The sequence below is a fragment of the Periophthalmus magnuspinnatus genome, chromosome 3 (assembly GCF_009829125.3).
Source record: "Periophthalmus magnuspinnatus isolate fPerMag1 chromosome 3, fPerMag1.2.pri, whole genome shotgun sequence".
Taxonomy (NCBI): Eukaryota; Metazoa; Chordata; class Actinopteri; order Gobiiformes; family Gobiidae; genus Periophthalmus; species Periophthalmus magnuspinnatus.
The window spans coordinates 6,099,839-6,123,743 of record NC_047128.1 but is presented as its reverse complement, the minus strand read 5'-3'; the positions used below and the strand labels follow the sequence as shown (position 1 = coordinate 6,123,743).

Below are 23,905 nucleotides of genomic sequence, written 5' to 3'. Positions count from 1 at the left end.
TTGTTTTCAACCATTTGGACAGGTGCAACCAGACTTTTTTATATTTATGTGATGTGCTTACAAATTCACAGAAGTTCAGTCAGAACTGCTTAGTATTTGCATTAAATGTATAAATTTGAATAATAAAACGAGTCACACCCATTTGCACCGCTTTCTCTGGTCTCAGCTCCGCCTCTCCTCTGCTGCCATAGCAGCAGCAGCAGACAGCACTAAGCAGAGGCTGAGCTCAGGCTGGGTCTGTGTGCCTACAGCAGCGGTCAGTTCCGAGTGTGACCCCAGACATCTCTAGTATCTGTCCACGACTCACCTGAGGCTTAAATTCCACCATCTTATTGTTCTAATAAAAAGACTCTCATATATGATATCGCACCGCTTCACTTGCTTCCTTTGTGACTTTTTAATCCCTGAAGTTTTACAACATGCTCAAATAGTAGCTTTAGTAAAACAAATTCACAAAGTAACCTTTGTAAACTTGCTACATGCTGTGTCCCTGCAGAGGGCAGATGCTGAGACTAGTTTCAGTGATAAAAGTGAAGCTAAGGAGCTAAGTGTGTTAACATGAGGCACTGACTGCATATATACATATATCGAATCAATGTTTGAGAGCTGTACTGCTTTTCACTCTAATCTGTGGTCTATGTGCTTTATGACAATCCTCACATGGAACTATTACTCAGACTATATGTGAAACTACAAATGAATAATAAGAGGGAACAATACTTACTTCAATACTTATTCAAATCTATAGTAAACTCACATTTACTTAATATGTGATTTATTTTGCAGATCAGAAAATGACTTGCTTCTTCCTTCCTACTTATACTTCCTACTTGCTTCTTCCTTCCTACTCATACATAAATCTCTCATCATTAAACACCTATTAGCAGATTACATTACAATTAAACATTAATAAAGCATATAAATTATGTCTATAATATTAATTACGAAAAAAAATTATATGAATTCATAGCATGCACCCCTAAATGTTCTGGTTGTGCTCCTAAAAGATTTCAGTCAGGAACTAAAGTGCACCTGGTCTGGAGCCTTGAGCATGTTAATAGCTTTTATCCAGTTTGTTTGTTTTTTTGGGTTTTTTTTTTTATTAACCCCTGCTATTGCCCAGCCCACTTGTGCTCTGTGGACAAATAGCCCACATGTGAAGGGTAGATTTCTATTGCCCCTGTGGGACCACTAGCAGGGAATGAGATGGATGACACACTCACAATAAAGCGCCGGATTCTCCCTTCGGTCATATCTGTTGGAGATGGTTTTGCATTAAACTATCGATACATGTGGATACACGAAATTGAACAGGATTTTTGTAAGCATTCTGAAGAATAATCATTACTGTACCTATATACAAAGGTCACAATTTGCACGCAGGGTTGCGCCTCTCATGCTATCCCCCTGGGTGTTTGCTAACAACGGTCTACAAATCCAAGCCGTGCACAATTCACATGTGCTTCCTCATGTGGTGAGGTCTCACACCTCTTTTCATTCGCCTATTGATTGAAATCAATAGGGTCCAATCTCATCAACACTGCCCTTGGCTTGGCACTGTCTGTCCTGCAGAGGACCAGCGTGTGATGAGCGAGCGCTTCCTATGGGCGGATCCATACCTTTTGAGGTGATTGGGTTAATATGTTCCCGTGAGCAGCGTGCTGTTTTGCAGCATCATTTGTCTGCTGCATTGATTAGAGGTTCATTGGAGGGAACAATGCTTTAAACTCTCCTCACACCATCCTGATGGACTGTGCATCTGTGTGGCTCCTCGCTGATGCATGTATTTTTAATTTGCCAGACCCGCCACTGGCTAACTTGCTATTGTTTTCTAGTCACTTAATTATCTGTTTTTCTGAAACGAAACAGTAAAAATGTAATTGGATGTTTAAGCATTACTGCAAATATTTATGGAGAATTCGAAATTTTGATCAAACATATATGGGCGGCCTTCTTTTTCAACCAGTTTTCTATTACAGTTTGCACTTGGCCAGTAGCAATTAGCTCATCGCCTCTGGTTATTGCTGTGGTGTGTATTTGTCACACACATATATGGATTAATGGCTTATGTGCTGGTAACAGTTGGTTTGAATATGAGATCATGTACTGCAATGACATGGTTTAATTTAAATAAAATACTGTATAAACTAAATTCTTAGAACTATGGGAGTCTGACAGTATGTTTTTCACCTACAATAACTATTAGAGCACATTAACCCCAGTTGTGTGCACTTTACTATGCATATAAACATCTTATACCTCCCTAGAATAATAATTTTTATCTGCTTTCAATCAAGTTTACTGGATAAAACCATTTTTCAAAGGTAGTAAGAAGTGTCCTCACACCTCTTACTGGTTGTGTGCTTGCATTTGATTGTGGCTTGTGTGTAAAAACATATTATGTCCTCCCCTGCTCTTCTGAGAATAGACCGGCCCATTGATGCATGTATTTTTAATTGCTAGACTCGTCCGAGAATCGGAGCTTCTAAAAAGCTTTCGGACAGCGGCTAAACTTAAGTCATGCTGTCCTGTCATCTAATTTGTTTTGGACATTTCTCTCTATCTCTCTCCCCCTCTGCCCCTCTTTTATGTGGTAACTGACCTTCTCTGGGACACAAAACCGACAGTCTAATTGCACTGATATGTCACCAGGCAGCAGTGATAGCAGGAAAGCATAACAAAATTAACCCAAATCAGTGTGCTGGTGCCTTAGTAATGCTGCTTTCTCCTCAGTGGTGACTCACAGTTGCCTTTAAGAATGAAGCGGACTAACAATCAAGCTATACATTAGATACTTTGCAAATTAGGCTGTTTCTTTTATTGGTGACAAAATGAAAGCACTTCAGAAAACACACCATTACAAATGTGGTTTAACTTTTCTGATGGAGAGAATCTTACGATTAAATTAAATGCTTACAGACCTCTCACCTGTATAGTCTTTGTGCTTGATGAACATATTGCATATAAAGTCATTGGTTACCAAAGCATATGCAGAGAGGCTGTGTCTTTCATATACTTAACCGGAAATGTAGGCAGATGTATCACTGGATGTAAAGTTTTGTTAATTTGCACCATCTGTTGCACTGATGATTCATAAAACGCATATAGTACAAGTTAGTGAAGCAAATATTATTGATCCTCTTTCTTCTCTTTACAGGGACAGGGGGTCAGTGTTAGTGGTTGGGGAAACAAGCGCATGTCCAAAACTTTCCAGGGGGTTTCCAGAGCTCAGTAGAATCTATTGAGACAGTGACCCATTGCAAGGGCATCAATCCAATATATTGGATGAAAAGCATACACTCTAAAATATCACTTCTTTTTAATTTTTTTTTTTATGTTTTATTTTTTGGTGCCCAATTCCTATTGTGCTTGTGTTTGCTCTAGTTATACTTTATAACCCTTGTGGATCAGTATGTTGTAATTTACATATTTTAAATCGCAATATTCATCTAAAATGACTTGATAAAAGAAGCAAGTCCGTGTCAGCTCCCAGTGCCCGATGGGAGCTGATGTCACCGTAAACGCCATCACAACAGGGAGCAGTGTAGCAATCAGCTCCTCCTATGGATACCTGCAGATCACACTAGTGAGTAGCTAGTAGTTGGCTTTTTCCATTTGTACCAAAATGACTATGTGAAGCTGCCGAATCATACACGTATCATCAATTAAGAAAATTTAAATTGAAGAATGTAGTAAGCAGAGCAGCGTGTGTATGCCAATCTCGGTGATTGATCGGCAATATGGCGTCTTAAAATAAGCAATTAAAGTTTGCTCAAACATGCACAAATAACTCCAAAAACATCTTCAAGAGGGTAAATGAGAAGCGTAAACAATATAACATGGTTAAAAGCTTTGAAAAGTCTATTGTGCAGAATAGGTCTGCTTTAAAGAAGTTTGTTTTTGTTTAGTTTGATATATATATATATATATATATATATATATATATATATATATATATATATATATATGAACGTTATATCGTTATATCGTTCAGTTTTAGATGGCATCCATATGTTTGATTTTTTTTAGTAATCTCTCCCAAGCCTGATTCAAACAAAAAATATGTAATTGGGGTTGGCTATGGCTTTTTTTTTTTTTTTTTTTTGTATTTTCAGTTGCTGTGCAAATTGGTTGCATATTACCTATATTGTTGTAGCCTGGTTCAGTGAGAATGAGAAATGAGAAACCAAGCAGCATTTGTACTTGGGATATGTAGCATGTTGTACATGTATTATATTTTACACTATATATATATATATATTTCCTCTATTGTAAATATAAAAGCCTACATCTAATTTCTTGATTTTTCATGCCTTTATTTCCTGAATATCACCACTATGTACTTGTGGCATTTTGTGATATCTTCTTATTTTAATTTTTTTTTTGTCTTTCCGCCATGTAGTGTCACCCTGACAGCGACAGTGACCACAGGAACAGTACATCCTGCACCTATTCCATTCCACTTTGTCTTAATGCATAATCCACCCACATCTGCCCCTTACCTCTTCACACGTCCCCCCCTTTCTGTTTTATGTAAATGTCACTGTTACTGTGTTGCTCTGCTTACTGTCACCCTGGCATTAGCGTGTTGGTCGTCAGCTTCCTCCTGTCTTATACTTTTAATTCTAATGGGTGCTGATTTGATCTCATTTTGTGCTGCCAACTGGTGGGTGGGAGTATTGCGGCGCCCCTGCCCACGGGCTCCATTGCATGTGTGTGTGTGCGGGTGTCATGTTTATTCATCAAAGATTGGATCTGAAATCAAATGAAAGCGTAAAATTAGCATATTGTTGGATTCAGCTGCTATGAAATACGTTCTTTTTTGCTTCTTGCTCCGGGAGATGTGGCTTAAGCACAGCTGTTTGTAATTGTTATGAGGGTATTTACAATAGTGGTGGGTATGCAATTCATTATGTATTTAGAAGCTCTCCAAAGTAAAGATATTCAAATGAAGCCTGCCAAGACTGCAGTGATGGCAATTTTGAAGGATTTGGGTCTTCTTTGAAGCTGCTATACTACTTTTAATATGACACAAGGTTGAAATTAACTTAAAATTAACCTGACTGCAAACAAGCTTCAAAGCCTTCTTTCTTTAAAGATCACAGGGAACATATTGGGTGAATATTATTTCTGACTCCAAGTGAGTTGAGTTGTACTTTTCTGCTAACTAGCATCTTGAGCTAGTTGCCAATATTAACCTTGATAAAATTGTTTGTTTTGGGTAGTCTTTTAATCTGTGAGTAAAATTAAAATGGTAAAGGTTTAAATAGGTGAGTTTTTTAGAAAGAGTCAGTAACAAGTTTTGGTGTTGACCCATATGTCGTTTTTTCCAGTCTCTACTCTCTCCTCTATGATGGTTACCACAGTCATTTACTCACACACCACAATCATACTAGGTAAGGTGGGTTAAGTGACTTGCCTAAGGACACACTGAAAGTCCATTAGAGCCGCTGCAGCCCCAGTATGGCAGTTGATATTCCCTGTGGTCTCCCATCCCAGTACTAACCAGTCTCAATCCTCTTTAGGTTCTATGATCAGACAAGATCAGGCATTCTCAAGATAGTGGCGCATGAAAGGTGCTTATTACGATTACGATTATTATTATTAACATAATCCAGCCATTTTTGTTTTGATTATCCAGTAAAAAAAAATATATATATATATTGTCTATATTTGTCTATATTTATCTTATCATTATCATTAGTACCATCCATACAATTATACACAGGCCAATATAATGTTTGTATATCACACATTTCTTTCCCTCTTCTCACACGTTCAGTCTGGCTGCGTCTTTATAATTAGTTGCTTTGATGTGACTCAGAAGACGGCGCTGCAGTCTGTCTGCACCATCTCATTCCTTCTCACTCTTTCACAATAACAATGTACTTTCTTTCTTTCTATAGGCGCAAATAGGAGAGCTATTTCTTGTGGCTGCTTCTTGGTGGTCTGTGTGTTCCCCTCAGAAGAGATGAGGTGGGGATAGCTCAGGGCGGAGAGTTATAGTACCAATAAAGAAGAAAGGGGAGAAAGGTGGGCCTCGGAGCAGCGAATGAGAATAAGAGGGCTGAGAGAGGAGTCTTGCAGTTTGAAGGAAAGTGCAAAACCTGCCTTGATGGAGACAGGCTTGTTACCAGATGGGCTTTGTCAGAAGGAGAGGGGAACATAGAGAGGAAAATGGTTAAGAGATGGAGGCTGATGTGGCGGCCTGTAATGCGATATGGCAGATGCGATTTTATTTTTAGGACACAAGGCCCCAGAACGATAGGTTTTATAGGGTTTTGAGTGGGTTGATCTTTTTAAATATTCAACTTCAATGAAATATGGAGCATGACTCGAGGCTGTTTGGAATTCATAAGTCTGTTTGGCAGGACTGGCCCCGCATTTCGAGAGCTGTCAGAGTCGGCCTGTGGTGTTAAACACGGCCTCATCTGGCATCCGCAGGGTCCGCAAAGGGACACACAGACGTCGTTTAGAAGGGGAAATGTTTAATCACCTCTTAATGTCAGGACAATGGCTGATTGTGTCCTGTGTCACATTATGGTGTGAGCGATCACTGCTGTGACAATAGAGCGCTGCCGCTAAATGATCCCCATTCAAAAATTATTCAGCTCTATTTCAGGAATTATAGGAAAATATGGGTTACTTTTTACTTTTTATGTTTCAACATATTTCTACAGGGGCTGCAGTAACAATTCTGAATTAATTTTGTACTTTGTCTAAATGAGGCTAAGAATTTTTTCAAAATTTTGCAAAAATATAAAACAGGATACAGAAAATACAAAATGATTATTAGAACTAGTCCTGTCATGATCACAAATTTTGAAGTTTCGATATGTTGCTTAAGTAAACATAGGTGATAAACAATAATATTAAAACTAATTTGCCACTGACACAATAACCTAAGAGCAGATTTAAACCACAAAAGCGATTTTAAATGTACAATATTGTTGAAAATCATGCGCTGCAGTAAATAAACAGAATGAAACACTTTAGTACTGAGTTTGCATCTGTAATGAGTCATAGAAGTTAATAATTCACAGTTTTTTGGCTTAAATCTAATTGTCTAGTCAAAAAATAACCAAAATACTGACCACAAAATATATTTTCCCAGCTTTCATATACTGAACAATAAGTCAATATAGTAATTATCAGGACAGGCCTAGTTAGAACTTTACCTTTGTATAAGATATGAACAGCTTTTGCCCAGACATTTATAAAAGATGGCATGCCGAAGTGTTTTGCTTGCATTGGTTGGTTTTCTGTATAAGGTGGAGAAAATAAGGGCACTCGATTCACAGCTTTTGCTCACAGTGACCTTTTGTGATTGTGTAGGTTGCACAGATTGTGTTTTCTCAAGTCTTACTACAGTATACTATACGCTCGCCAATATTTTTCATGTCGCCAGCTTTAATAATATTTTACCTGGGAAAAAATATGCAATTTCTCTCATCAGTAATTTTTTTCAAATGCACTTCCAGATTCAATCTTCTTTGGCACAGATAGCTGAAAAGCTTTGTATATATTATAAATCCATATATTTCATTTTATTCTTTTATGCTTTGTTCTGGATTCTTAAAAATCACCCTTGGTCATGAAAAAAAAAGACCTTATTGGTAATGGTAAACAGGTAAGCTTGAGTATCTTATCACATCAGGTTTTTCTAACTTTAAATTTTGTACAGTATAAAGCAAATGCATTTTGATCCTTGTTCCTAACCAAATGCAGATGACTTTGAATTACATTCTGTACCCATTTCCTGGGACGGTCCTTTGAAATGGATACAAATGGATGTCTTGTGCATGTGTTTACAGCCGAGTGCGGAAAGTCTATGCACAACTACTCTTCTCATTTATCATTTAGGCTTCTTCTCAGTCAACCTGTTCATTAATCCGACTTACTCCGATGACAAGCCAAAGCTGAATTTGCTATGCTGTCTGTTTGTCCGTCTGCCAGTGCGATTGGTGGAGACGTGTCTGGAAGCAGGCATGAGAAAGATCAATATTTCCCCTCACGCCTTGTGACAGGCGAACACTGCTGAAGAAGGCGGTAGGTAGGCCGTAGTTAGTGAGAAACCCACTGAGGGGCGAATGCATATGCAATGAGAAACTACGACTGCTGGGGATATTTACCAGCTCTAACCTCACAAACAACAACAGGTAGCACCACCTGAAAAACCAAGCCATGTTTAATTCATGCTCAAGGCTGCACTGCACACAGCCTCAACACTTGTTTCTGTAAAATAGTCTTATTAGAAAAGTGCACGGTGGTTGTGTTGTTTGTTTTCTATGCGCTAATATCTGTCTGTCTGAAGTTATATGTGTATGAAAGACAGCAGTAGAGAAATACCAGGAAGTGATGCTGCCCCTGTATTCCAAAACATTCACAGTCCATTACCCTGCTTGTAGATATAATTAGACTAAAGCAGGAGTAAAAGCCCAGGCGGCCATAGCCATCTGCCAGTAGATCTCCTCTTTGTAATACAGGGCCTTGTTTTTGTGTGCTTTGTGAAGTGATTTTGGTGTTTCTTGCCCACTTAAATGTGATTGTTAATTGCTGCTGACCAGAGCAAAGACATGCTGGAAAACTATGGGGATGTTGAACAACTTACAGAAAAATGAAAGTCTTCCCAGGTGTTTTGCACATCCATTTGATTTTTATTTGTACAACACAGCACTAATGAGGTTTGGGGGAATGTTTTTCTGTGCTGACAGAAAGACTCTATAAGGAGTCTCAACAGTTTGTTGTGAATGCATATGAGAGTAAGTGCATATTGTAGCCCTGTTACACTGTTTAGAGTTTATACACAGAATATACACACAAGCAAACACAATAAGTTGGATTGATAAATAGCAGAGTATATTTTCATAATGAAGAACCCAATACTTCATTAAAGCAGACCTATTGTGGTTGTTTCTGCAATATATGGTATTATAGCAGACACAAGCTGCTATTATATCATATGGCACCCGTGGATCATTATATTATAATTTGCACTTTTTTTTTTCATTTGTACCAAAATGACTATGGTACATTACTGAATTCTAGGTGTATCAGTGATTAGGAAAATTGGAGGATGGAGTAAGTAGAGATATGGGTGTATACCAAGGGCAGTGAACACCAGGAGTTGATCGGTTGCTCATATATACACGAATCACTCCAAATACAACATTCTGAGTGACAATGGTGAAGGGAAACAACTATAACATGGTTAAAAGCCCTAAAAAGTCAATTTTGCATAATAGGTCTGCTTTAAGTAGTAGTTTTAGTAGTGGTAGTAAAAAAGGAATTGGATATTAGCAGCAGTAATGGCAGTAGTAGCAGTTGGTGCATACGCGTTGTAGTAGTAGACACACTTGAGTAGCTTTACAACTGGGTAAAGCCTGATGAGTAATTTTGACAGATTTATGTATTTGTTTTCATTTTATTCTAAATATATGTTTGGGAGTTTGCTCTACCACATGCAACATTCACCTTTGAATCCAAGTGATTGAATACATGATCTTAATATGTCACTTTGAACTTGGGACGCAGAGGAGGACTAGTGGCAGCAAAACCAGCTGTCCTTTTGAAGCATTGTTTGGCTCACTAAGGCGTGTTAACGTAATGCCACGCTCGGCTGCAGCTCACAGTAGCCTTGGTTCATCAGACTGCAGAGATGAGCTCAGTCCCTTTATCTATCGCATCGCTGTAGACATCGTTGATTTTAATAGCCCACCCAAACAACCCAAACTGTGAGTCACGACTGTGTCATCATCACCTTATTAGCATTTCGGAATAATTTTACATGATGCAATCTCCATATGTCTTAATATAATGTACGAGGCTTGGTCTTTGTACATCATGTCCATGTTGAGAAAATTTGCAAGTATTTGTTTGTGAGTCAGAGAGGGTGACCTATAAATGTCAAAGTACTGGCCCCTCTCTTCCTTGAACCAAGCTGTTATCTGGGCCATAGCAGTTTCTTTAAAAAACAAATTAGTCATAAATTGATCTGGTGGTGCCATGTTGAGGTGTAGTTAAATGTGTGAAAGTGTTGTTGAGTTTACAGTTTTTATTTTTGGTACATTTTCTCACAAAGTTGGTGGGTTAGTAGTTAACATAGTGGGATGGATGAATATGAAAATGCATTTGGACCAATGCTTAGCTGAGGTCCATACTTCTTGAATGTAACCCTTTTGTGCAAAATCAACTTTTAAAAACTTTGAATTGTTTTGCCATCTCATTTACCTTCTCGAAGTTATATCTTTATACTCCTGCATTCAAAACATCACAGCACAGTCTAGCCCCATTTTCACTCCCACCATAATATACCCACTGCTCTTTACTTTGTTCTCCAATTTGATTTTCTTTATAGGTGATACAGGTAGAATTTGGCAGTGTTGCGTAGCCATTTTGGCACAAGTAAAAAAAAAAACAAATAAATAAAAGATTGCTTTTCCAAAATTAGGTTTAAGCTTTGTGTGTCCGAGTGTCTCTGGTAAACTGGCGGCATCCTTGTCAAGATAAGATACCTGCTTTCAAGGATGTTACAGTTAATTATTTTGTTATTGATATCATTGTTTTGTTTTATTTCTTGGGGTGGTTTGTTTATTCCAGTCACAGCTTCTCACTCTTCTCTCCTGAAAGCCTTCCACTGACTCGTTCTTTTGAGGTTGTTAAATGTGGGAGAGAAGTGGAGGCCAAATTACAGTTCAACAAAAGAAAACATTTTGTTATGCATTAGGGTAGGGCAGGCTTCACTTACTTTTAACACTAGTGGTTTGCACATTATCCACTGCAGATAGTTATAGTACTTTCTCAACAATCCCATTTACACACCTCTCCCATTTTCTCCCCCTCTCCTTCAGCACTGCTACGCTTCATTTTGTGTTGTTTCAAATCACAAATCAAATAGTTTGGAAAAGTTTTACTCTCTTGTCCTGCTTTTGCCTTTCACCTCCAAGTGTTTTCAAGATACATTTTATTTAACACGAGGGGCCAATCTTTTAAAGTTTGGTGTGATGCCAGGAAATGATCTTTAATTACAGCTTTGCTAATGTGCACAAGCAAGATAACAAGCAGACCGAGTCAACATATATTTTTAAAATACAATATGGAGGAGCCCCACTGAGAATGTATTGAACAGGGTGTATAAGTGACAACCTATCCTAGGCCTTTCTGTTCATCACATGGAGTTCAGTTATATGTCATTCTTGTTATGGGTGCCATTTTGAGGACTTTCACCTTACAAAAGATCTTATTTTGTTTTGATGTGCATTCTTTAGTTCTTATGTTACAAATTAATGTTTCACCCTCTTGATTTTATGCCATGATGAGGACTTCTCACCAATCAAAAGAGGACATATTTTGTTTTGAATTATTAATCAATTGCTATGGCAACTAGGCTATTTTTTTTCTGAAATCCATGGCCTTTGAATTTCAACTTGTCATGTCAGCACTATTTATGCTGCTTTGCTGTATACAGCTCTAGCTCCATGTTGTACAGTAAGACTTCACTCTTTGAAATCTAACATGCCACAAGGCCTTTTCAGATGGCTATAACCACATGATTAATGATTTATAAACCATTTTATACTCCGCTAAGGTGCTGAATAAATCCATACAATCTCTGCCAGAGCTGGTTGAGGTTGTTCCAGTTCAGTAGCTATCTTTGGGGGGATCAAAATCTCGTTTAAAGTTTAAAAAGGGAAGTCTCCAGTGTGCAGTTAATCTTGCATTTTCACTCCCCTGTCATTTCTGCTTGTAAACGCTTAAAACGGAGGCCAAACAGTCGCTAATAGACAAAACCTTCAGTAAACTGCCAAGTGGGGCTAGCTATGTTGTGATTTATGGCATGTGTGGAAGTGTGCGTTTGATCTCGCTAACTTCTGACTTGTTGTGCCAGTCACTGCGCCGAAAGGGAAAAAGTCACTTCACACTGCCTGTATATTTGTGCGCGGCTGCCTGACTGCTCTCTTCTTAAAGTGATCAAATACTGGCAACTTCATAAGAGCGAAGGAAAGAGGGGGGAAGAGGGGAGTGAGAGATGAGAGGCGAATGCTCATCTGCATCTGTATTTGAAGTGGCAAATGCAAATGGACCAAATGATCTGACAAGAGGAAAATGTGAATTCCTCAGCGTAGCTATTTGCAGATTAAAAACACTTTTTTCCATGCTTTTTATATCACCACAAAATGCCATTCTATCAGACAATTTGCAATCTACTGCGGCTCAAAGTCATGATGATATTTTCCAACATTCCCGTCGGTTTGGTATGGTTTTTATTGTTTTGCAAAACCACAGAATCAATGTTTATGCCATACTGTTTCACAGTGTTTTTCCACCATGTACCAGCTTCAGAAAGAAATGTAGCTTTTTGTGTAGAAGGCAAAGTTTAAGAAATAAAAATAAACCTTAAACCCAGTTCTTAACCAGGGCCAAAGTTCAGAATCACCACTAGAACAATTTTTTTCAAGGAAGTTAAACTAACCTGTCTACTTCGGAGTTAACTGGTCTAAACTAGTGGATCAGTCTAAATAGAAAGAAGAGATTAAACCAGACTTCAACTTAACGTTCGCTTCATTGTAATGTTATAGACTAGGGGTCTCTTTCATCCTTATACAGCGGCTCTGCCTGGCTTGGGAAAGTATTTAATTGAAGTGTATGAAGCTGGTATAGCCGCCAAAACACCGTGTATTTATTGACTTTCCATCCCCGACACCTACATAAATATGAAGAAATATGCATTTGGAGTCCTGTTGATCTTCGGATCCACATACGTATGTGAGCATCTCTTCTCAAGCATGACCTATGTTAAAAACAAACACCTCTCACACCTTACAGGTGACAGCTTACAGTCCTGCGTAAAGATCAAAGTGATTTCGTACAGTGTAGAGGTTCAGGAGCAGAAGTCCCATTAACCAGGTAAAATAAATATTTATGCAGATATTTTGCAAATACTATAGTTGTTTACACAAAGCGTAAAGGTAAAAAAAAAAAAAAAAAAAAAAAAAAAAACTATATATACAGTGTTATCTTCATTTTAGATGTCAAAAAGTATTTGCCGCTCCTAGATAATTATGTTTGGGTCATAACAAAGCTCTTAATAAAAAACACAGGCTTAGTGTAGACATATTTTGCAAAGCTTTTAACCATGTTATAGTTATATTTGGAGTGATTTGTATAAGTACAGTACACACCCACTGCTCAGTACTTTCTCAAATTAAAATGTTCTTAAATTCAAATCTGCTGCTCGCTAGCAGGATCTGCAGTTATCTATCAGAGACTTGTTTCCTTTATCAAGTCGTTTTTGAATATTGCAGTTTAAAATGTGTAAATTATAACATAACGATCACAGGTGTCATAGATTATAGCTATAGCACAGACACAAGCACAATAGGTCTTAAAAATGTGACTGTGTGCATGTATTTCTTCTTTAAAGTCCATGTAACTGTAACTTTTCAGGCAGATCATGTCAGTCTACCTGACTTGTCTCCAAATCAAAAGTTATGATTTCAGTCTGTTTAGAGATATTCCTTTTTGTGTCGCTACCCCAAACCAATTTCCCTTGTAGCTGGTAGGCATCTGTTATACTTTAGTCACATTTGATGGCAAATCTGCTCATGAGATCTAGGAGAGATTTTTTTTTTTCACTGCTGCCTCTTTCATGGCTGTTTTTCTTTCCCCATCTCAACTAGTATCTAAGTAAAGGACAGACACATAGCGGCTGTGATATGCTGCTATTTTAGCCCAGTAGTATTTTGTACATCTTGACACATTTGAAATCTCCAGCTTTTTCCTTCATGCTTGACTGCGTTGTGCTTTTAATTCATCACTTTTTGTGGATGAGTTAATTGTCACCATGACAATGGCAACCTGAGATGCTTCACCAGTGAGAGGAAAAGAAGGAGAACAAGGGGAACTGGTGCACTGGTCCAGACTTGAGTGGGTTCCTCTATGCTGTGCGGATTCGTCCCCAGCACGGCATGCCTGCTAACTTCTTCAAAACTTCAACGGCAGAGAAGACGGGCGCAGGCAGGGGATGAGTAAGAAGCTCATCTGAGTCTGTCAAAGTAGCACATTTAAATGGAGCAAACAATCCTATATGGGAAATGTGATATTTACTTCTAAAATATTTGCAAATGGAAAACCCCAGACAGGATTTCATAATATCATGCAAAAAATAAATACATAAACAGGACCGGGCCAGTAGATAATATAACATACATTTTTCTTCCTCCTCCATTTTAGTTTTGTTTTTATTTTGTTAGTTTATTTACTTGAATGGGACAGCATATATTAATCAAGCCTCTGTAAGTATGGGTTTTTTCTTGCCAATTGTCCGATGGGCTTTTCCATTGTCTCTCCCCTTCATTCAGTCTCATTGAATTTTGACACTCTAAATCCCTCTTTCCTTTGACTGCAGTTTAAATGGGAGAAGTTTAAAATGACGTATAGTATGAACAGGATAACATCAATTAGATTTTTATCGGCATACATGTCACTCAGCTATACTTGATGCTCTTCCACCGTGGAGTCTATTGTTGCATTCATACCTTTTCTACATATTTAACTTTAAAGGACCCATTTGTGTGATTTTCTGATCTGTTATAATGTTGTTTCCTCATAGGGAGTTGTGTTTTGTTTCATTCATACGTGTTTAAAACCCAAACTTTGCAAATTTAGGCTGAGTTGTTCTCTCAAACAGAAAGCACTCTGTTTCACCTTGTGATGTCATGTGGTAATACAGGAAGTGCTCTACTGTGTCTCTAACCTCCATACACCTTCATCAGGATCATTTGGACTATTTCAGCCCTAGAATTGCCAATCTCTACTGAACTAAAGGTAAAAGGTACCTGTTAACTTCAAAACTACCTTTTCATGACGTTTCAGAGAGCATTTTGAGCTTTAGCAATGTAGATAGACTAATAATAAAAGGTTACTCAAACATGTGTGAGTAAAACAAAACAAAACTGCAGGTATGTTTTTGAAGAGGTAACAGCATTCTAGCATGGATTAAAGCTCACAAGAGCCAATTTTGTGTAATATAGGACCTTTAATTAGCGAGTCGGATAAATTGTTTTTGTTTTTACTTTAAAGACAAATCTGGCGCGAATGAGCGGTATTGGGTAGAGAAAGGTGTATTTTTAATGGACTAAACTGAACTCATGGGAGCTTTTAAAATGCAAAATAGCCTCCTATACATACATTTAATTTAAGCTATTCATTTCACACTATCAAAAGTATCATTATTTTTGCCCATAATCTCATTCACCACTGTGACCTTCACAGGAGCATTGTAATAAAAACACATCCACCACTTATCCTTGTTTTACATACAAATGCATTATGTTCAAACAGAAGATGCTTTGGTTCTCAAAAACAGTATTACGCCAACTTGCATGCTGCTTATGATTTATAGCTATGAAAATCTCAAAAGGACAAGATTATGTGATCGTGTGATAAATAAATGCAATGTTCAAAGAGGTCAACTTTGGGAAAACAACTCCCACAACAACGGCGTCAACTCGTAACTTTAAGCAAAAAACAACGCAAAGGATATAAGCTTTATGGGGCAAAAGCTATAACAGAAGTAGTAGCTATTATGTTTTCAAGGGCATGCGCTTTAAATGGAGTGTTTGGAAATGCTGGATTTGGATAGATGAGTGAACCACAAAGCCAAGTTCAACAAAAGCTATACACATTTTTAAGGAAAATACCCTTCTCTGTATAAAAGTTACAGGCGATTACTCTGTGTGTATGTAATATAAAGAGGAGATTTGTTGTTGCAAAGATATTATCTGCTTCCAAGTGTGCAGCGTTTTCCATATTGATTAGTCATAGGGTGTATCTGGATGCCCTTCCATTGACTTCAGACTGATCTCACATTGTGACCCCTGGTCCTATAGTCAGTTTTGCCTGGAATACATTCATTTAATCACTTGAAAGTTTTAAAGTTTGGATTCACTTTTTTATATAAAAGCAGAAAGCAGAAACATCAAGAGAAAGGTTATACAGGCGAGCACAACAAGAAAAAGGACTCAGGTAGTAAGTTTTGAATGAACCCTGTATAATATTTATATTGATCTTTCAGCACACACATAGACTGTAAAGAAGAAGTGGACTAAGGGAGTGTGATGTCACCCATAGTGTACAGCTCCAGGCAAATGAAGCTCATCGAGGCTAGCAGTTATAGGGTGAATTTAGAGCTGTGTTCCATATTTGGAATTCTGACCACGAATACCATAGCAGCCAAAGAGCCAATCTAGAGTAAAACTGTTGAAGGTAACGCCCATTCTTGCCTGCATTGCTGGTTTAGCAGGGGGCAGGTGCTAAGCAACACTGTCAATCAAACCTGTTGCTAACGCTTGGGGCAGTGACCTTGGAGAAAGAGGGTGCCTGATTTGTCTGTTATTAATGTTCATATCTTGAGTTACGGACACAATAACGAAATAAAAATACTAGGATAATGTAGAGCGGACCACAATGATTAGCCTGACAGCAGCAACAGATTTCTAATGTAAAGTGAATTGGAGCCAGAGTCTATGGGAGCCATGTCGTTTCCTATTTGGAATGTGGTGCTATTTGGTTAGCAATGTCCATTTATATATACAGTCTATGCGCACACAGAACATACTTGGTTCATGGACATGTTATGAAGCTATCCTGGTTAAGTAAAGAAAACTATTGTACATTTGTAATGCATGAAGCTGAAAATTACAAACAACATTTCTCAACTTTTATTATCATCTTCTAATACCTGTTTGGTAATTTTGTAATTTTGATCCATACTAATTCAAAATGGGGTTTGTTCTATGAAAACGAGCAACAAAATGAAAATCAATATTCAAAACCACTGTGACCGAAAAATAAATATATATATATATATATATATATATATATATATATATATATATATATATATATATATATATATATATATATATATATATATATATATATATATATATATATATATTTATTTATTTATTTATTTATTATTCCAGACCAGGGATGTTTGATTAATTAAATTTGACTAATTGTGATACAATCGTTGCAAGTCAATGATCAGCCTTGGGTCTTTTTCATTGTTCATTGTTTGGGGCGGAGTTCAGGAATACATAATGTTATCTGCCTTGTTTCAGTTCAAATATTATCAAGTAGCCATTTTCCTATAGAGTCACACAAACAAAATATGTTTCTTCTCCCATGGCAATTTTCTGAGCGTACTCCAAAGTGAGATTTGTGGTTCTTGCTGCTGATTGTGGCTGGTGTAGCGGGTGTGGGGGCAGATGACAGGTTTTTAGAAGAGAGGAGGACAAGACCAGGGTGTAAGGCCTGGTCTTGTCTTTGGTGGGGAATAATTGTCAGCTTTTTTTTTTTTTTACGATTGAGGCTGTACTAAGAGAAAAGAGAAAGCCGAGTAGGGAGGGATAATGAGCGGAGACTCCGCCGTAAATGATCAGTCAGAAGCTGCACGGCGACACAGTGTACTCATTTCATCCCCCAATCCTTTAGTTTGCCTAACAAGTGCTGCTCTGTGTGATATGTCGTTTTCTTTCCCTAAATCTAGTCTTCAGATAGACCATACAGTAAAGAGCTCTTTCTAGCGTCATGGTGGCCCTATGCAACATATTCTCCAAAATTGCTGCAATTAAAAGATCACTTTTGTGGCCCTAAAACGTTTATGTTTTGCATTTGTAAAAAAAAATAAATGTATTGATTTAATTAAATTCTAATCTTAATTAATATTGAGCTATTTCATTAAAGACATTTGCACAACATCACCTCAGAAGAGAAAAAAAAGGAGTTTTTGTCAAGTCAACATATCACAATTCACAAATTTTCACTTGAACGCACCTGTGTGCTCAAACAAAGATATTTTTCCCCACCCTCTTCTCTTATTAGTCAGCCACAGATCGACAGGTGACTTCAAATCAGAATTCATCCCCAAGGGGAAATTACATTTGTTGCAGACATGCAGCCAAGCAGCAGAAGGATAGCTATCAAAAATAATGTTAAGAAAGCTTAAATAAAATATAAAATATCAAGCTAGCATAAAGGAAATAAGTACAGTGTCTTTATCAACTAAACCCCCAGTGAAAATAAAATTTACATTTAATTTACATTATAAAAAAAAAAAAAAAAATAGTACCTTCATAACATATTTACATCTAAGCATATTTATGAATGATGTAAACATACAAAGTTTACATTATTCATAATAAAATTGAAATTGTGATCTGGTGAAAAGAACATTTTGAAGTACTTTTTTTTTGACATATCGCTCACATCTGCTTTATTTTCTTTTTCACCTGTACATCGGCAGCCTCATTAAACTAAGTGAACACACTGTGGGGGATCTGCAGGGTTGATGCTTCTCTTTAAAAGTAAATACAGTTCACAAATTGATTTTTTTTAAAAGCCAAACTTATGAGCTCTGTGGTGCATAATGTTCTGATAACCAGAGCGTGACCTCAGCATGACGTAAGCGCGACCTCAGCATGACCTCAACGACTCGGACTGGCTTTAGCTTTACATTAATGCTTTTTTTTTTTTTTTTTTTTTTTGTCAATTAAAACAATCATTTAACTTTGTTTTATATTATTTAATCTGCGTTTATGAGGAGAGAGGACACATGAGAAAGGGATGTGATGAGGATCTGTCCGATGCACCGGCCCTTCCAAGAAAAAATGTTTTGTCACACCAGGCAAAACTTTATCTGCATGTGCACCCAAATTGGTCTCACTCTGAAGCCAGTTACGTTTTTTTTTCCATCAGTCATTTCATTCATGTGTGATCCAACGACTGCACTATTTCTTTACTTTAATCTGCAGCCTGTTCCATCTCCTCTTTCCCGCTTTTATCCTTATTTATTTGTCAGAGGTTGCATTCAGGGACGTTCCTTGTCATTTGTCAGCGCAGCCCATAAAACACACTGTCATGACTGACTGGCCACGCTCCAAACTCATTACCTATTGGCTGACGGAGCGGGTCGTACTGTTCTGCACCGTTGTGTTCTTCCAGCTCCATTTTTTTCTCTCAATATTTTTTTGGTTCTCTGGAAACTTTAAATGCAGCGTCGGTCGGTGTCTTTCTCGCGCCACTCCTCTCAGCATCAGCGCTCAAGGTCACATGAATATGGATTGGGCCGTGGCTTCCAGCGCACACATACTGATGATGAAGTCTGCGATCCACTCAGAGGGATTATAATGCAGAACGCAGGGCGGATCGGGGCCGCTGCTCTGTCCCCCCGTTCATCTCTGTGAGCCCCTGTGTTTAAAGCTAAGGTGGGCATCAGCTGAATGAAACTCTCAAATCAAATCATGTACTTGGGCTACATTTACCTGAGTACACTGTATAAGCTATGCACTCGGAGTGTACAAGAAATCAAAAAGCCAAACTAACTGTCAAAGTGTATCAGATGAATGTTGGCTAAATATTTATAAAAATGCATTTGACTTTTACTAAGACTAAAATTACCAAACAAAATTGCAAAACATCATCATCATTACGAAACGGATTTGAGCAAAGATTATTTCCGATTTTGTGTTTTAGAATGGGATACAGAAATGTGTTTTGCCTAATGTGATGTAACTCCATAGTTCTTGTGGTCCCTTTGCATGCTTTTTTCTACTTTAAAATAAATGTCCAAATACGCTGTAGTTAAGAAGACAGTAACACATTCTCATGCAATGCTGCACTTTGCTCCCTAATCACCACTAATACTGAAAAAAAAAAAAATTCAGTATCTTTTTGTGGCAGACACAGCTCAACAAATTACTTTTTTTTAACCCACTGTACTATTGTTATTTTTAGCATAAGTTATGTTAGTTATTGTCTTTTAGCTTCTACTCTTAGTCCAGCCTAGTTCAGCCACTTTGACTTCATTCTGTTTCTGTTTATTAAATTAGTTATTTTACAGTTAATATATACGATGAATCTGCCCAGTCTTCTGCATTACGTATATTAAACCACAAACAAATGTTACTCTTATTCATGTTATTTACATTGGCATTCAGGCTGCAACAGAACTTAACTCTCTAATGGGTAAATTATTTGGATTGATTCAAATTGAAATGGAGAGGGTGGCGGGATGACTAGGCAGGAGGAAGTATGATGAGGGGAGGGGAGGGGGGGGGGGGGGGGTTAGGAAAGCGCGGGATGTGCGGCCTTATTGAGTTTCTGTTGTGGTTGATCAGGCATATCCATTTCATCATATTGGGCTGGCGGCGTGCCACTGTCTGCGGCTCTGGATGTGTCCTTATCTTGCAGTCTGTACATGCTTCCTGTGATGGTGGCCTCTTCGTGAGCCAATCACTTCGGATGTGCTTTGCATGTGTGCCGGCTTCATTGGCCTTTCTCCTCCCATGTAATGACTCATGTAATTTGATTAACGTTCTTGTTTGCGCTTTTTATGTCTTTGCTCTACTTGCTGCCGCACTTGATGTGTGATCCATCCATGCAACTACTGAGATACAAGTTGAAACTGTGACCGAGCACATGCACCATGACAACTATTAACTCTACATTCATTTAAATTCATTTAAAGGCGTTGTACCTGATTTAGGACTGTTACGATAATCATTCAATAAATCAAAGCTGGAACAATCATTTTTGGGGTCTGTATTTATCGTGGGTGCTCTTTCTTTGTACTAGTGGAGATATTTTTGTTATTTTTGTGTAGCCAGTGTAATCCCTCAGTGGTCCAGGTATGATCCATAGTAAAAGAAAAATTAAAATCTTTTAGGAGTGTCAAATCAAAAGTTGTAGGAGTGAAAATGTTCCGCTGCTCATCCAAGGCGCTTCTTCAGTTACTTCAGTTTGTATTATTTCTGTGTACTCTGATCATATCTGAGCTGCTTCTGACTCATTATAGATTCAAACTAACTACAAGTGTTTAATTCTGCCATGTATTCATTGCAACTCATGTTTTTTTCAATCATACTGTACATTCAGAATATTGCTGTAGAGTCATCAAGTCAGTGGCTTGAATTGTTTTAATATTATAGTTTATCAGCTATTTTACTTCAGAATGTGTTATCGTGACAGGCCTGATTGTAATAAAAATAAACTGGCTCTGTTTTTAACATATTCAACTGCAATAAGTAGATTTCACAGCTTTGTTAGGCCAGAGTCGAGTTTTGTTGACATAGTGAAGCTAACAACAACTAGCATGCTCACAGTGCACTTACTGATTCTTATAATAAAACTTTTAGATGCAGACAACACAGCGGTCTCATTTTGTTCTCAAGAGTTACTTATACAATATATCTATACTGAGCTATGGGGAAAGAAATCGGATATAGCCTCTTTAATCTGACATAGCACTAATGCTGTACTTGCAATGGTCTAGGATTCACTGTTGACTCAAAATATATTACCAGCGCAACACCAACACAAAAAGATGCCTTTGCACCATAGTTTAGCAACCCTACTGCACATTATCCACTTGGTTTATTTTTCTATTTGAGAAGAACATTTCGTACAGACATGTAGCTCAAAAGAGATGCATTAGACCAGATTATTTAATTTATAACCATAGTTTCATATTCTGGTTGCTTCTGTGCTTGATTAAACCTCTTCAAATGAGCTGTTATATGTGTCAGTTTGCTCCCCCCTGCAGTCATGACTTATGTGATTTGATTAACACTCTTGTTTGTTTCCTGTTAATAAGTCCCTCCTGTTTACGTTTTCCAGTCGGCTCTTCTGGTGTTATCCTCAATTGTGCTCACTGCTTTTGTTTCCCTGTTTTTCTCACTCAGAAAACAACAAAGTGCCGCTGCAAAGGTCTCGCTCCCGGCAGAATATCAATGCAGGACCTGAGGCGCTGAGAGCTACTGCCCCTTTCAAGGAGGCTCATAACGAGACTGAGGGCCATCCATCTACGGGACGATCCAAGGCCGAGGCAGGGCGGAGGAACAAACACACCCCCGGCCACAGCAGCTGTTTCGGGCCGGACAGGGAGCGGGCGATCGACAGAGAGGTGATCAAAGGGGGGGAGAGAGAGAGACAGGTGCAGATAGAGCCAGCGGTAATTCAAACAACACCTGCCATGACGGTCAGCAACGGAGACACAGATGTGGAGGCACTGCTGGCAAGACTCAGGGCTCTGTGAGAATAAACAAACCAAATATTTGCTTGTTTACACTGAAAATAATAGGCTTTGGCTCATAAATTTTGAAAAATTTTTGTATACATTTGATAAGTGAAAAACACCTTTTCCATCTCAATTAAAATTACTTACATAGAAACACCTACTACATCAGTGTCATTTGTCCTGATGAAACCTTGATGCTTAACAATATCTGACATACCATATTGCTACATATTTTCAGAAATGTATTAAATATAGTATTCAATTTATGGGCAAACCTTTAAAACCTTTATAAACAGTGCACTATGTAATTTTTGTGGTGTGGAGTCCACCACCTGCTTTTCTCCATGGAGATATTATTATTGCTTTGCCCAGAATATTCCACAATATGGCTTTAAACTTCTCTATTTTGCATTCATTTACAGTTACTTATTTGTTGTTGTTTTTTGGTCTCCACAAATCTGACCTGTAACTTGGCTTTGTACATACTGAGGAGAATTCCAGAAAAGCCAATTACATTTTCATATAGACAAGTACCAGTACCAAGGCCTTTGATAACGAAAGCAATGGGTACCGAAAGCTTTATGTACTTAAAAAAAATGAATGTAATGCAATTCTTTGTAAATGGTACACTCAAATGGTCAAAGTACTTTTTAAGGGCAAATACTCATTAACATTAGTTAGCAGCTTTTGTCATATTGTTATATGCAGTATAACCTATGCGTAGCCATTTTCTCTAAAAAGGAATGTGCAGAAGCACTTTGATTGCATTTTAAAATATGCAAATTAAATGTATTAGCCGTCCATATTATTTCTAATATATGAATCTACTTTACATGTACTTTCTTATTTCTTAATGTCTTTCTGTCCTTTGTTGGCATTTTGTTTTTTTTATTGTATTTTCTAAAAAGCAAGTCTTAAATGCAACTTATATCAATTCTTGATGGTAAAACTAAGTAACTGTAACATGTCCAAATAGAGTATATTTAGTCAGTAACACTTAATGATCATTATTACCAAAAAACAATGTAACCTGTTGAGGCATTTTATAGAGAAAACTATTGAAATTATATTACTTTTATAGTTTGCATTTATAATAAAACAATAAAACAAAACATTCTTTTGTGTCTTTTTTAGCATTGTTTAAGTCATGATTAAAGACAATGAGCATCTATCCATTTGTTTTCTTCCTCTTTATCCTGGGGCGGAGTCAGGAGTCTGAGTTGACTTCGCCCCAGCCCCTCTTCTCTTCCTTAGCCCACAAGCCCAGCCGGGCTCAGTGTGAATGGACAATGGTTGCACCCTCCTGTGGTCCCTCCATCCTGTGGCCCCACCCTCCTGTGGACATACCCTCTTTTGGTGGGTCCACCCTCCTCTGGGCTCATCACCCGCAGATGGTTTCATAGGAGACAGGCATCATGGTGACCCAGTCCACTATGGACTGGAATGGAAGGGGATGTGGCAGAGGAACAATAACAAGTGATATGTTTATCATGCAATCATTTATAAATATTTGTGCCATACCGGCTTGTCAAAGCCTGATCTCAATATGTCTCAGGAGCTAATAAAGGTGGGCCTGGTTAGTACTTGGATAGGAGACCACTCGGCATACCAGGTGCCACAGTGGGGCACCAGAGGCAAAAACTGCAGTTGTGTCCTTAGTCTCACTTTTGTCAGTATGTCTCAGGGCAGCTGTGGCTACACTAGTAGCTTACCTCCATCGACTTTTGAGTGTCTTGAGAGGCTAATGGTTAATTAATTTCATGAATTAGTTTTATACTTTTTACCATGCAAATGTGGTTTAAAAAAAATCAAAAAAGCTCTTAA

General features: G+C 37.9%; 1 protein-coding gene across 1 annotated transcript in view; it reads left to right on the top strand.

The window, feature by feature from the left end:
• LOC117388003 (protein diaphanous homolog 3-like) overlaps positions 1 to 22,498 on the top strand; it is a 182,279-nt gene extending 159,781 nt beyond the window's left edge. Inside the window, 1 exon segment of the mRNA XM_055229379.1 lies at positions 21,747 to 22,498. Coding sequence (XP_055085354.1) covers positions 21,747 to 22,099 — 353 coding nt within the window. The 3' untranslated portion in view covers positions 22,100 to 22,498.
• The last annotated feature ends 1,407 nt before the right edge of the window (positions 22,499 to 23,905 follow it).